The sequence below is a fragment of the Dama dama genome, chromosome 17 (assembly GCF_033118175.1).
Source record: "Dama dama isolate Ldn47 chromosome 17, ASM3311817v1, whole genome shotgun sequence".
Classification (NCBI taxonomy): Eukaryota; Metazoa; Chordata; class Mammalia; order Artiodactyla; family Cervidae; genus Dama; species Dama dama.
In genome coordinates, this window is record NC_083697.1 from 36,239,217 (window position 1) to 36,253,812 (window position 14,596).

Here is a 14,596-nt window from a genome sequence, read left to right on the forward strand (position 1 = left end):
ACCTCTATTTTAAATTGCAATTTTCCGCTCCTGTGTTCCCTATGCCCCTTACATGCTTTGCTTTTCTCCATATCATAGTACATCATCATGTAATATATTACACACTTTTACTTGTTTATTGTCTGTCTCTGCTCACTAAAAGATCAGCACTATGAGAACAGGGATTTTTGCTTCTTTTGCTCACTGCTCAACATTCTTAGCATCCAAAACAGTGTCTGGCATATAGTAATGGCTCAAAATATACTTGTGGAATAAATGAATAATGCCAAGTTTGAGAAATAATGCTGGTACCAATCAAATGACACTGAAAACACCAAACTATACAAGATGTTATCAAACAATGACAGTGCAAATAAATATGGTCTTTGCTTTTAAGGAGTCTAGTTGGTGAAATAGAACTAATGTAGATGACTGCTACTGCTAAGTCACTTCAGTTGTGTCCAACTCTGTGCGACCCCATCCCTGGGATTCTCCAGGCAAGAACACTGGAGTGGGTTGCCATTTCCTTCTCCAATGCATAAAAGTGAAAAGTGAAAGTGAAGTCACTCAGTCGTATCTGACTCTTCACGACCCCATGGACTGCAGCCTACCAGGCTCCTCCGTCCATGGGATTTTCCAGGCAAATGGAGTACCATTGCCTTCTCTGAATGTACATGAAGTAATCAGTTAATTACATAGGCAGTATAAAGTATGACTATTAACCAATTAGGCTTACTTGTATATAATTCATGGAATCTGTCTTAACTGTCCTGGTTGTATCTAGTATATAATTAAATGCTAACTCAAACAGTATAAACTTGTCACAGGAGTTTAGAGGGGGGGAAATGAACAAATTACAAGTTAGAAAAGACTACGGGGGGATGACAAGCTTCAGTACGGGGTTTGAGGATGTGGAGGCACTCACTGGCAGTGAAAAAGTGGGAAGGCATTCCATTGAAGCAAAGTTTGTAAGAGGACAAAAAGGCATGTGACAGTAAGAAATCTGTCTTAAATGGAAAGATGATATCTGCTGATGAGTAGTGATGATCTGAGGAGGACAACCAGATTGGGCCTGGGTCACAGAGAGCCTAATCCTCTGAACAAAGGTCTTCAGTCTGGATGCAATCTCACAGCACATGATGCTGGTGCCCAGTGTGGGTCCTCTGGAACCAGTCTACTGGTTTGGTACATACAGCTCCGAGGTGCTCCCTATATTGCTACTAATGGTTCACACCAGCAACTTTCTGTGGAAGTCACAGAAGCTCCTAGCCCTCCCCTGAATACACACACACACACACACACACACACTTCCAGGACAATGGAGGCCAATGACTAACAAATGCAGGGGAGAGGGGACAAAAACCTAGTTCCCTCAAGACAAGACTCACTCCATGGTACAATTTTGTTCCCAAGTTCTCTCCTGGGGCAAGCTGAAGATAGACATCCCCTGAAACCACATCCTTGCTCACCTCAGTTTCTTCTCCCCAGTCCTGCTTCATTCACTCCCTTGTAAGTAACATATGAAACAACTGTCTTGATAAATCACTTGTACATGAATCCCATCTCAGGTTCTGCTTCTAGAGAAACCAGACTAGAGACAAGTCTGTAAAGGAGAGTACTAGATAGTCATGAAGAAAACAGAGAAAGTGCTGTTGTAGGTTACTCAATTTGGAAGGAGAATTCTGAGCAGACTAGTTGGTGAGAGCTGGAATAAAGAGGGTGAGGAGACTGGAAGCCAAGTAAGGAGTTGTTGTTCAAATTACTAAATGAGTTGGAAAAGAAATCTTGCCTTGATATAAGAAAGAGAATTTAGGAAGAAAATGGCCTTAGTATAGGGCAAGATTAAAGATAACTCTTCAAAGTTTTATTTTTTTCATAAAAAAGCAAAATGTATTTCTTCAGTAGCATTGTCAGGGTTATACCATGAATTCTCTTAAATGCAAATCTCTTTCAGACTGACATAACCTAATACAAGAGGCGTTCGAAAAATTGAGAACAATAACAATGAAAAACAGGACTCTAAAATTCTCTCTCACATTCTGGGTCTGTGTATCTTCAGATACACTCCAGATACACATCTGGGTCATGTATCTTCAGATACATGAAGATAAGATTAAGTAGTATCTCCAAGTATTTGTAACAAGTTGGCTTGTGAGATTCTGCATTTAAGTAGCCTAAAAGAATCTGTATTAAAATCAGTAGCAGATTACTCAAACTAGAAACCCACCCAAACAGGGTAACATCTGGTTTTCATCTACTGTCATGGAACCAGAAGTCTTTTCAACAGAAAATAAGATACTGTACTAGGTCATAAAATAGTGAGCACAATATGAAAACAAGTAGGCTACTATGAAAGAAACTACATACAGCCCAGAAAAAAAGTTTACACCACACACAAACTTTCACTTGAGAATAGGAGAGACAACCTAACAACATATTTGCTTTGTTGTGTTGATATCTCATGACACATCAAGCTTCTTAACTTCTTGGTTCCCTTTCAAAATTCATACTTAGTAAAAATGCCTATCATTAAAATGACTATTTTCTCTTAATTAGTAACAATTTTCGTGTTATATGTCTCAATATACAAAACAGACTATCAAAATAGAACTTTTTAGCAAAGTTATTGTTTCTCCTTGATTACTTTTGTATCGACTGAAACGAACAGCTACTAGCTTTCCAAATTTAAATACACATTAACTTTGATTCAACAGTCCCAATGAAAGGAATTTCACACACAGAAACACACAAAGACATAACATACAGACAGACAGACACACACACACACATATGCACCCAAATGGGAACTGGTCAGAAAGTCATGATACAGCACAGTAAATCTCTTAAGTTTTTATAGATTTTTCCTATTCACTTTTAAGACAAAATTGATACTCATCCAGAAAATTACATGTAATTTACCCTATATATATCCTTTAAATCCTCCCAGGAGAGACTGCAACAATAAAAAGGTTTCATATTAAAAATAATAGGAATATATAGCATACATTATTCCCCTCATAAAGACTCATAATAAAAACAACAATTTATGGAAGGCATGAGATGTCTTCCATATGACAATGCCAAATGCCATATGCCAAAGCCTTTGACTGTGTGGATCACAATAAACTGTGGAAAATTCTGAAAGAGATGGGAATACCAGACCACCTGACCTGCCTCTTGAGAAACCTGTATGCAGGTCAGGAAGCAACAGTTAGAACCAGACATGGACCAACAGACTGGTTCCAAATAGGAAAAGGAGTACGTCAAGGCTGTACATTGTCACCCTGCTTATTTAACTTATATGCAGAGTACATCATGAGAAATGCTGGGCTGGAAGAAGCACAAGCTGGAATCAAGATTGCTGGGAAAAATATCAATAACCTCAGATATGCAGATGACACCATCCTTATGGCAAAAAGTGAAGAGGAACTAAAAAGCCTCTAGATGAAAGTGAAAGAGGAGAGTGAAAAGTTGGCTTAAAGCTCAATATTCAGAAAACTAAGATCATGGCATCTGGTCCCATGACTTCATGGGAAATAGATGGGGAAACAGTGGAAACAGTGTCAGACTTTATTTTTTTGGGTTCCAAAATCACTGCAGATGGTGACTACAGCCATGAAATTAAAAGACTCTTACTCCTTGGAAGGAAAGTTATGACCAACCTAGACAGCATATTAAAAAGCAGAGACATTACTTTGCCAATAAAGGTCCGTCTAGTCAAGGCTATGGTTTTTCCAGTGGTCATGTATGGATGTGAGAGTTGGACTGTGAAGAAGGCTGAGCACCGAAGAATTGATGCTTTTGAACTGTGGTGTTGGAAAAGACTCTTGAGAGTCCCTTGGGCTGCAAGGAGATCCAACCAGTCCATCCTAAAGGAGATCAGTCCTGAGTGTTCATCGGAAGGACTGATGCTGAAGCTAAAACTCCAATACTTTGGCCACCTCATGAGAAGAGCTGACTCATTGGAAAAGACCCTGATGCTGGGAGGGATTGAGGGCAGGAGGAGAAGGGGACGACAGAGGATGAGATGGCTGGATGGCATCACCGACTCAATGGACATGAGTCTGAGTAGACTCCAGGAGCTGGTGATGGACAGGGAGGTCTGGCATGCTGCAATTCACATGGTCGCAAAGAGTTGTACATGACTGAGTGACTGAACTGAACTGAACTGATGAGATGTTCTGGAGAAGGAAATGGCAACCCACTCCAGTATTTTTGCCTGGGAAATCCCATGGACAGGGTAGCCTGGTGGGCACAGTCCATGGGGTCACAAGAGGGTTGGACATGACTTACCGACTAAACAATGACAAAGACATGATATGTTTGGGGGGGAAATGGCATTTTCCAAATTTTATAGAACAGACAATCCTTCCATTAATATAATTATCAAAAGCAAGACTTGCTTAAAACCCTTTATGACCACCTGGTAGAGAATAGCTACCTTTCTTATGAACCTACAGGTTCACAGCCATTATTCAAGAACCTTCCTTCCATTCTCTCTTTCCCCTACTTTCCCCTCAACCCAAGATATGAAGTGGTTCTAACTTTGTATTTCATCATAATCATCGAAAACTGATTAATATATAATTCTTGGTCCTTACTTCCAGATATTCTGATTCCTAGCAGTATTTTTCTTCTTTATTTTAATTGGAGGCTAATTACTTTACAATATTGTAGGGGTTTTTGCCATACGTTGACATGAATCAGCCATGGGTGTACATGTGTTCCCCATCCTGAACCCCCCTCCCACCCTCCTCCCCATCCCATCCCCCAGGGTCATCCCAGTGCACCAGCCCTGAGCACCCTGTCTCATGCATCGAACCTGGACTGGCGATCTATTTCACATATGATAATATAGATGTTTCAATGCTATTCTCTCAAATCATCCCACCCTTGCCTTCTCCCACAGAGTCCAAAAGTCTGTTCTTTACATTTGGGTCTCTTTTGCTGTCTCACAAATAGGGTCATCATTACCATCTTTCTAAACCCCATATATATGCATTAATATATTGTATTGGTATTTTTCTTCCTGACTTACTTCACTCTGTATAATAGGCTCCAGTTTCATCCACCTCATTAGAACTGATTCAAATGCATTCTTTTTAATAGCTGGGTAATATTCCATTGTGTATATGTACCACAGCTTTCTTATCCACTTGTCTGCTGATGGGCATCTAGGTTGTTTCCATGTCCTGGCTATTGTAAACAGTGCTGCAATGAACATTGGGGTGCACGTGTCTCTTTCAATTCTGGTTTCCTCGGTGTGTATGCCCAGAAGTGGGATTGCTGGGTCATATGGCAGTTCTATTTCCAGTTTTTTAAGAAATCTCCACACTGTTCTCCATAGTGGCTGTACTAGTTTCCTAGCAGTATTTTTAAGAAGCAATTTAGCTGATCTCAATACAGTTCAAAGGTTGGGATGCTGAAAAGACCTGATATAATATAATCAACAAAATGTTTATCTATTTTAAAACTGAAGCCAAACTAAGTTCAGAAAATTAGGACCTCAAATAAATATATTAAAATTATATTTTTCTATCAGGGATGAAAGGCAAAAAACATACTTATGGTAAAAGAAAAGCCAAATATTTTAAAAGAATACCTTCTAATACACTGCCAGAATATTAAGGTCAAGAGTTTTACCCTATAACAAGAATCCTTAGGCTGCATTCCACTGAGAAATTGCAGAAATTCTTAAACTCTATGAAACTGTACACACAATAGTTATGAGTATGCAAATACATGCCTTATAACCAAAGCTTTCACCAGTTCTCATACTGCTCAATACCCAATGTAAAAGTCTGTCTATTTCTTATTTATCTACCTGAAACAAAGGCAGTAGAAACTGCTTCTTACTTAACACCATGAATCAGACACACAAAAACACGTTCATCAGTGTTGTTTTCTGTATCAGAACCAAATGAAAAAAATTTACCTTTGCAGAGTCATATTCAAAGAGCCTGTACAACCCTTAATCTTGTTCTGGGCTTCCAGATGAGTCATGCCATGGGCACTTATTCCATCAATGCTGAGAACCACATCGCCTATTCTTACGTTTGCCTGGGATGCTTTGCCACCATCTTTTAGCTGTAAAAAATATATTTCATTAGGACCGTCATTCTTTAAAAATAAACACAGATGAAAATTATATTGTTGTCATATCAAAAGAAAAATATACTCATATACTACTAGACAAAGTAATACAAATTTTCTTACTTAACAGGTAAAGTAAAAATTTAAATGACTTTTACACTTATTTTCTTAAATTTTTATTTGCTGTCTAAGACTCTAAAATAATTGTCTGAAAGAGTCTTTGGTATTTTCTCCATTTCTTTATTGTGTAACAGGAGTGTGTGATTGTTACAAATGAGGAAGAGAAGTAGCCAAGGAAACCACATTTTAGGGGAAAAAAAGTAATCTGAATAGGGTATTTAATACTCTTTTGGAAATAATTTTTAAAACTCTTTTAAACAGCTGTATTTTTGTTTCAGCACAAAGATTAATACAGATGAAGGATATACTAACAATCCTTCCTGTTGAGTCCAATTCGTGACCAGTGTTTGAGGGACTGAACTCTTTTAGATCACAGGTCCAAATATCTTTTATGTTGGACAGGCTTCTTGTTCCAGGCATTTAGCAGGAGGGGAAGAAAACCAGTTGTGTCTGAGACTGTCAGACTTTATTGTGTACCACAGTCTTTAATTTCCAATCTTTCTTCCCTTCCTTACAAAACGTTATACATGTTTACATTTAATTTGATCTCCTTTAAACTCCATATGGATCTATTTCATTGCTCCAAAAGGAGCAAATAAATATAAAATGACAGTAAAATGGAAGATGAAGCATTTTTAATAGATACTCAGAAATAAGGAACAAGTACAAACCAAAAGGAACCATTCTAATTAAAATGACAAGCTCAGAATTCAGTTAAATACAAGTAGGTCACACTAAACATGGGTTGCTGGAAGAAGCCATATTCTTGAGACTAGACCCGAAAAAGGAAGAAAATAAGCAGTATTTCTCTAACGGTGTTGTTGTAATTTCTCTAATATTATTGTTGTTTAGTCCCTAAATCATGTCTGACTCTTTGTGACCTCACAGACTATAGCCTGCCAGGCTCCTCTGTCCATGGGAGTTGCCAGGCAAGAACACTGGAGTGGGTTGCTATTTCCTTCTCCTAGGAATCTTTCTGACCCAGGGATAGAACATACATCTGTCTGACAGGCGGATTCTTCACCACTGAGCCACCAGGGAAGCCCACTTTCTCTAAAAATTAGAAGTAAAGATCTCAAGCAGAGTTTCTACTTGGGATGAACAAAAATTCTGGAAGTGCATAGTGGTGATGGCTGTAAGCACTGTGGAGTGGTGCTGAGTCGCTCAGTCGTGTCCAGTTCTGTGCAACCCTGTGGACTGTACACACCAGGCTCCTGTGTCCGTGGGATTCTCCAGGCAAGAGTACTGGAGTGGGCTGACATGCCCTCCTCCAGGGATTTTCCCAACCCAGGGATCGAACTCACGTCTCTCACATTTCCTGCATTAGCAGGTGGGTTCTTTACAAACACAACACTGTAAAAGCAATTAATGAATTGTGCACTTAAAAAATGGCTAAAATGTCTTTTATGATAAGTACGTTTTACCACAACTTTTAAAAAACTAAATGTTTTAGAGCACATTTTACTAAAATTGCTATTTGACTAAAAGAAAAACATCCCTCAGCAAACTGAACAACGGCTGAGTGCTGGAACTCATAATTTGGAAGCAAAGCAATAATACAAATGAATACTGTATGTTCTGTAGGTTTTGATTACTATCAATTCTCTAATTCTTTCCTTAAAAATAATGATCAAGGCATATAAATCCTAGTGTACAAGAACAACTATTTGGATCTAAAATCAAGGAAACAGCATTGACTATCAGATCCATGCAGGCAGGCCCATATCTGTGTTTCTCTCCCACTACCCTAAAGCTAAAGTGTGCCTAACACTACAGACCTTCATAAAATAATATGCTCAATGAATGGATGCCATATGTTATCTAACACAGGCAAAATCTATTGTTTGTTATACATTATGAAGTCAGGAAGAACTAAGATTTTCAATTTGAACTCTATTTCATTTAACATATAACTATCAAATGATGGACAAGGTTCTAGAAATTAGTAAGAAAAAATATCTATTTGAGCAAGGATATGTAAAGCCTAGGCTTCCCAGATGGTGCTAGTGGCAAAGAACCTGCCTGCCAATGCAGGAGATGATCTAAGAGACTCAGGTTCCATCTCCGGGTCGGGAAAATTCCCTAGAGTAGGAAATGGCAACCCACTCCAGTATTCTTGCCTGCAGAACTCCATGGACAGAGAAGCCTGGCAGGCTACAGTCCACGGAGTCTCAAAGACGGGACGTGACTGCGGCAACTTACCACACACAGCACACATATAAAATCCAGCAGATACAGAGCATAAAAAAAGACTTCAAGCCTTTCAATGAGATATTCTCTATTATAATATAAATGTAGTACATAGAGTTGACACTTGATCAACATGAGTTTGAACTGCATGGGTCCACTTATATGTGGATTTTTTTCAATAGTGAATACAACAGTACTACACAATCCATGGTTGGTTGAATCCAGGGATGCAGAACCACAGATATGGAGGAACCAAACTGTATAGACAGAGGACAGACTATAAATTACAGGCAGATTTTCAATTTCACAGAGGGTCAGTGCCTTTAATCTCTAAGAGTTCAAGTGTCAACTGTAGTGATTTTGTTTTCATCATTGTACTAATGTAAACAAACAACTCCTCTCAGCTGCTCAGATAGTTAGAGGTAACAAAAGTTAATGAAATGTGGACAACAAAGAAATAAAATTTCCAGAGTAGCAAAACAGATTAAAATTTAACACATATCAAATTGATCAACATAGCTATATTCTATACACGTGTGTGTGTGTGTGTATATATATATATATATATATACACATACATATAGACACACATTTTATTATATACCATGTGACTGACAAAGTAATACCAAAATTCAATAAAAATTAAATGAATCTAATTTGAATTCCAGGACCACAGGATCAAGAAAAAAAAACACTAAGATAGAATTTTATTAAGTATATTTTAAAATACTATATAGACAGAAACATTTATTAAAATGTGTATGTGTCGAGAGTAAGAAAAAGTCTTTAAAAATAATAATACCTACATTAAATACTACAGCTTTACTGTATTGAATAATAGGTGTGAAATGTCTTTTAATAATTAGTATTTTTATTAATATAAATATTAATTATTTAATTAAATAGCATACTGTTACTCTCTCCTGCACAGAGCTGAACTGTTTAAATTATAAAGGACATTTACCAAGAAAACAATTCCTAAAGCTGTAATAGCGATGTCATTGCTCTCCATGGGACTTACTTGTAGGGGTTTATAAAGATTATGTGAGATAAGAGCTTAATAAATGTTATCTGTTATTATTTTCTCTTGATCTCAGATTACTAACCCAAGAAATGTGGCGGCTGTACTAGATGATGTTAAAGGCCTTTTATGGTTCCTTCCAGTCTTAAAAGGTTATCTATCTGTGAACTATCTGTACAAAGGTATAACTCTAATCCTAAAACAAAAGTCATATCTGAACAATTTTGTTGGTAGGACAAAGAAACATCTATTCCCTACTAAAATAAATGAACTGAAATTTGAATCCTGATAAAGAGGCAAAATTATGGAAACAAAATTATGTTTACATTATTTATCCTAGATTGTTCTAACCAAGAAGAGTAAGCATAAAAAAAGAAATTTTTCTAACCACAAACAGAACACAGCTAAATTACCTACTTCACAATTCCTAACATAAGACGTAGCCTTTAAAAAGAAAGACTGAAACCTATGGGCATTTGCACAAAATGTACCCAACAAAAGCAATTTAAATATCCCCAGTCCAATAGTAATATAAAGGTAGTGAACAATTAAGTAAATAATTTAATCAAATGTCACACACTGGATAACATTTTTCTCACTCCTTTGATCCAGTAGCCTACTAGATTCTGAGATGCTACGATCCCAAGATGTTCAGATCCAATGTCTCATAATTACCTATCTGTTTAGGACTGCTTTTACTCTGCCACCCTTCTTTTTAAAGCATGCGGCATAGAAATCGTATAGCCCTTGTGAATTCTGCCTTTTCCTTGGGTACCACATCCAGGGAAATTGCTAAATTTTGTTGATCTTCCTTTCCCCTCTCATGCCAGTCCATATACCCTGGTCGTCTGTCACCTTGATCTTGCCTGCTGTCTAAAGCAAGAGTTTTCTAAAGACCTCCGTACTGCCAAACTCTCCAAATTCCGTGCCATTTCCTTCATCTTATTTCCATAATGGTGGCCCAACTGCCATCTCACACTGAAGAGTGCCATCATGTCAACTATTCATAAAATGAGGGTGAAAAGGTTTCAAATATTTTCTGCTTCCTACAATGTAGAATAAAGTTGAAGCCTGATATACAAGCAATTTATAATCTGTAGTCAACCTGTTTACAACTTCAAAACAAGCTCCTCAGGGATCATGTTTTACATTATGTCTTCTCAAGAGCCTTGAATATTGTAGGTATTAGAAAAATATCTGATTAAACCATAGTAAATAAGGAATCAATAAATCCATCCATCAGATTAATATGCTAAATTCTGACAAAATATACTTAATTCATCAAAGAGAAAAAAATAATTTTAATCTGAAAATGAGAATCTTCAGTTGAACATTAGGCTGAGCTAACCTAAGAAAGGTCAAAAATCAAACAACATTTCCAACAGAACTAAGTGAACACATTTCGGATACACAGTTAATATATTTTCCCTAGAATTTCCAAAGAGATGTCACAACTCCCCTTAGTAACTTTCAGTGTTGTTGTTGTACAATCACTAAGCTGTGTCTGACTCTTTGTGATCCCATGAACTAGACTAGGCTTCCCTGTTCACTATTTTCCAGAGTTTGCTCAAATTCACATCTATTGAGTCAGTGAAGCCATCCATTCATTTCATTCTCTGCTGCTCCCTTCTCTTGTCCTCAACCTTTCCCAGCATCACGAACTTTTCCAATGAGTCAGCACTTCACATCGGTGGTCAAAGTAATGGAGTTTTAGCTTAGAAAGAATTTAATTGTATTTAATCTCAAACCTTTCTCAATTATCAGAAATGTAAACAAATGTCTATTGCCATCTGTACACTTCATGTTATTTATTTAAACTGCCAAACTCCTTTTTGCCTACAGTTTTTTTGAGCTTAGTAATATTAATTATTTTGAGTTTCTGACATGAACGTATTTTCTAAATCTCTAACCATCTTTATTATTCAATATTTAGGCTTTCTACTCACTAATTTAAAGAGCAGAAAAGCCTAAACTAATGACAGTGGAAAAGGCCCAATGCATAGAAACAAATGTAAAACTGTTAAAGATGGCGTCTCATTGAGAACTCCCATGACCTTTTATTTATCCCCAGAACTACTTCCTCAAGGCAGCCACTCAATAGAAAGATGAAATCTCCCCCTTAATTGGGTAGGATGTATCACTATTATAAATTGTGAGCAGCTAAGAAAAGACTACAAGGTCACTTGTTATTTGCATAGTTCATTTCTTCTTTGTTGTGGCAAGTCTAAGTAGCTTGCATTTGTTTGAGGCAGTCAGTAACAACTTTCTGTCACCAATAAATCTTGTCCATATTATATGACAGCTATAAGTATGTGTGTATTTCATAAATGCACAATGTGTAGGAAGGAAGCAGTCAAAGGAGGCTCCTGGGTCTGGTCCAGAATAAATCAAACTAATCACAAACAAATGCTTCTCTTTTGATCTTCAAATACATTTTTCAGTACTGCTGTCCAATTTTCCATAAACTTAATTTTAGCTGTATGCTTCTTTAAAAACACTGCTTTGTGGTCTCACTTAAGTTGCAAGCAGATATGGCTGCAGATGTTGGAACAACCTCTGAGGAACAACCTCTGAGCTTCGGTTTATTGATGCAGAAAGCAGGATAACTATCTGCTCTTCAAGAGAGAATGGGATCTTTACTGAGCCTCCCCATTAACTTAGATAAGAAAGGATCTAAAATTAATCACCTGCACTTGGATCTAAACCTCACCCTTAGGGCTACACTTTAACCCTTTTAATTATGAATTATAAGAAGTCCTCTCTTGAAAAGAAAGCCCAGCCTTCAGTAAGCAGATGGACAGACTGTGTGTGTATGTGTGACTGTGTGTTCATGTGCACCCATGTGTGCGTGATGTGGGGGGAAGATATAAGAGGAAATGGCATCACAGACTTGGGCTTCCCTCATCTTGCTGCGACTGGGAAATACCCAAAGGTAAATTTTCTTCAGTCATTTTGGATGGATAGCTCCTGTCACGCTTTCTGTCCTGAGAAAGAAATGACCCAGAAAAAGTAAATAAAACTACTTACTGAGCACCAACAGCAAGTGAAGGATCCTGGGAGACCCATTATCATCCCCCACCACTATCAGGTAGTTTTACTCTGCTCAGTGGATGGGAAAAGAGAACTGCAAAGGGATTAAGTGACTTGCCTCTGTCCGCACGGCAAGAACACAGTTTCAGGAAAAGATTCAGAAGTTAAGTGAACGTGAGTTCATATTATGCTTGGTCCTCTATTAAGTGTGCACCATGAGTTTACCAGGCTTCTCGAGGCTTCAGATATTTCTTCCTGAAAATGCGGACTACGGTTTCACTTGCCTCAAGAGCTACTGAGCAGATTAAGTGAGGCCCCAGCAGAGCACATGGGTTTCCCTGGTGGCTAAGATGGTAAAGAATCTGCCTGCAATACAGGAGATGAAGGTTCGATTCCTGGGTCAAGAAGATCCCCTGGAGAAGAGAACGGCTACCCACTCCAGTATTCTTGCCTGGAGAATTCCATGGTCAGGGAAGCCTGGTGGGCTACAGTCCACGGGGTGGCAAAGAGTCAGACACGGCTGAGCAACTAACACACACATACCACACAGCTCACACCACACACCGTAAATGCTCACTGTCGTTACCATAATACGCCATCAACTCACACATGCTGGTCACCTACTTCAAGGACCTACAGGGCAGGGGAGACAACTTTTCCAGCTGACCAGTCAGGCTTATTTTTCCCTTTCCTACTTAAAGGAAGACCAAACAGCCCTCTTCTCTTCCCTCTGCTTCTCTAAGCCTAAATTTTCTCTTCACTTAGCCAAAGAGCTTGATACAATGCTGAATCAGAACCCCAGCTCACAGGCCCTCCCTCCCTGCTTACTACTATTCAAGTCTGAATTTTTCAAACTCTGTTCCCACAGGATGGTGGCCTCATTATCAGCACCCACGACAGTCTGGCGCTGTACCAAAAGGCCAAAGAGCAAGAATCAATAAGGTGATATTGGTGAAGAAATCCTGAGTTAGGGGTCAGGGAAGGAAAGAAGACAAAAGAACACATCACAAGGGAGGGCCCTGGGAAGGCAGAACAGGGAACCAAGTACATGAACGAAGAAAGTTATGAGATGTCCCAGGTTTGGGGTCCAGGCCTTCTCTCTGAGTGTGTTGTACATCACTGAGTTTGTACAAAATAATATGCAAATTGAATACAACAGCAAAATAGTAATTAAAGAAGCAAGAAGGTCTTATACTTTGATTTGAACAATTATGATAAAATAATCTATACAACTATAATTAATAACTATGATGCAGAGCCAATTAACTCAGAGTAATATTTATGTATGCCATTAAATGTGTCATTAACTTTACTGGACTCAAGTAAAATTTACAACTAAACTTCTCCCAAATGCTTAGCCTGTATACAAATTTGTAGTTCCAACAGTATTTCTTCTTTAAACTTTTTAACAGAAGAAGAAAGTAGCATCACATCCTTAGAAAACCGCATCAAAAGTAAATATTATCTCAAGAGAGCATATCACTTAGATGAGAATCTCTAAGATGCACTGAAGAGAAAATCTATTTTATCCACAAAGCAGTGAACTACTTAGCATTCACAGGCTTTATAGACATACCTGTCAAACTAATCCTCCCCCATAGCTATCACCTCTTAATAGTATATCATAGAAACAAACCAATCATTGAACTCATAGTAAAAAAAAAACAAACAAAATCAAAGAAAGCATTATATAGCTTTCATTTTTAAAAATTAGGAGCCAACATGGCAGATAACATTTTAAATAAATCTAACTACCTAAGATTTATCTATAAAATGCACGTTTAATACAGCTGCTATACTGCACAAAGATTCTTCATAAAAAGGCAAAATGTATAACTAAAGCAGTGACTCCAGTACTACCTTAGAATTCTCTAATGAAAAGTATCCTTCCAAATCATAGGGAATTCTCAATATGTACAAAAAAATCTCTTACTTGTCTTCCCTTGAAAATAAGTCAGTAGTTACAAATCTCAGAAAATAGGTGCCAGCAATAAAAATTACTTTTTGAAAATATATGTGCCCAAGAACATTACAAAGATCATTTTACAATACAGATAACATAAATCAGTTGTTTACTGACAACAATTTATGCTGGTTCAAAAGAAATTTACTTTGGTATTGATCCTATTACATGCTACAGGTAACAAGTAGGAAATAGGTACC

At 37.7% G+C, this 14,596-nt stretch overlaps 1 protein-coding gene across 6 annotated transcripts in view; it reads right to left on the reverse strand.

The window, feature by feature from the left end:
- The window catches only part of PDLIM5 (PDZ and LIM domain 5), a 224,431-nt gene that overhangs the window by 150,374 nt on the left and 59,461 nt on the right, over positions 1-14,596 (reverse strand). For all 6 annotated transcript variants that reach the window (XM_061164380.1, XM_061164378.1, XM_061164376.1 and 3 more), the window contains one exon: positions 5,915-6,066. In XM_061164380.1, the coding sequence (XP_061020363.1) occupies positions 5,915-6,066 (152 nt within the window). The remainder of the gene's footprint in view (positions 1-5,914; positions 6,067-14,596) is intronic.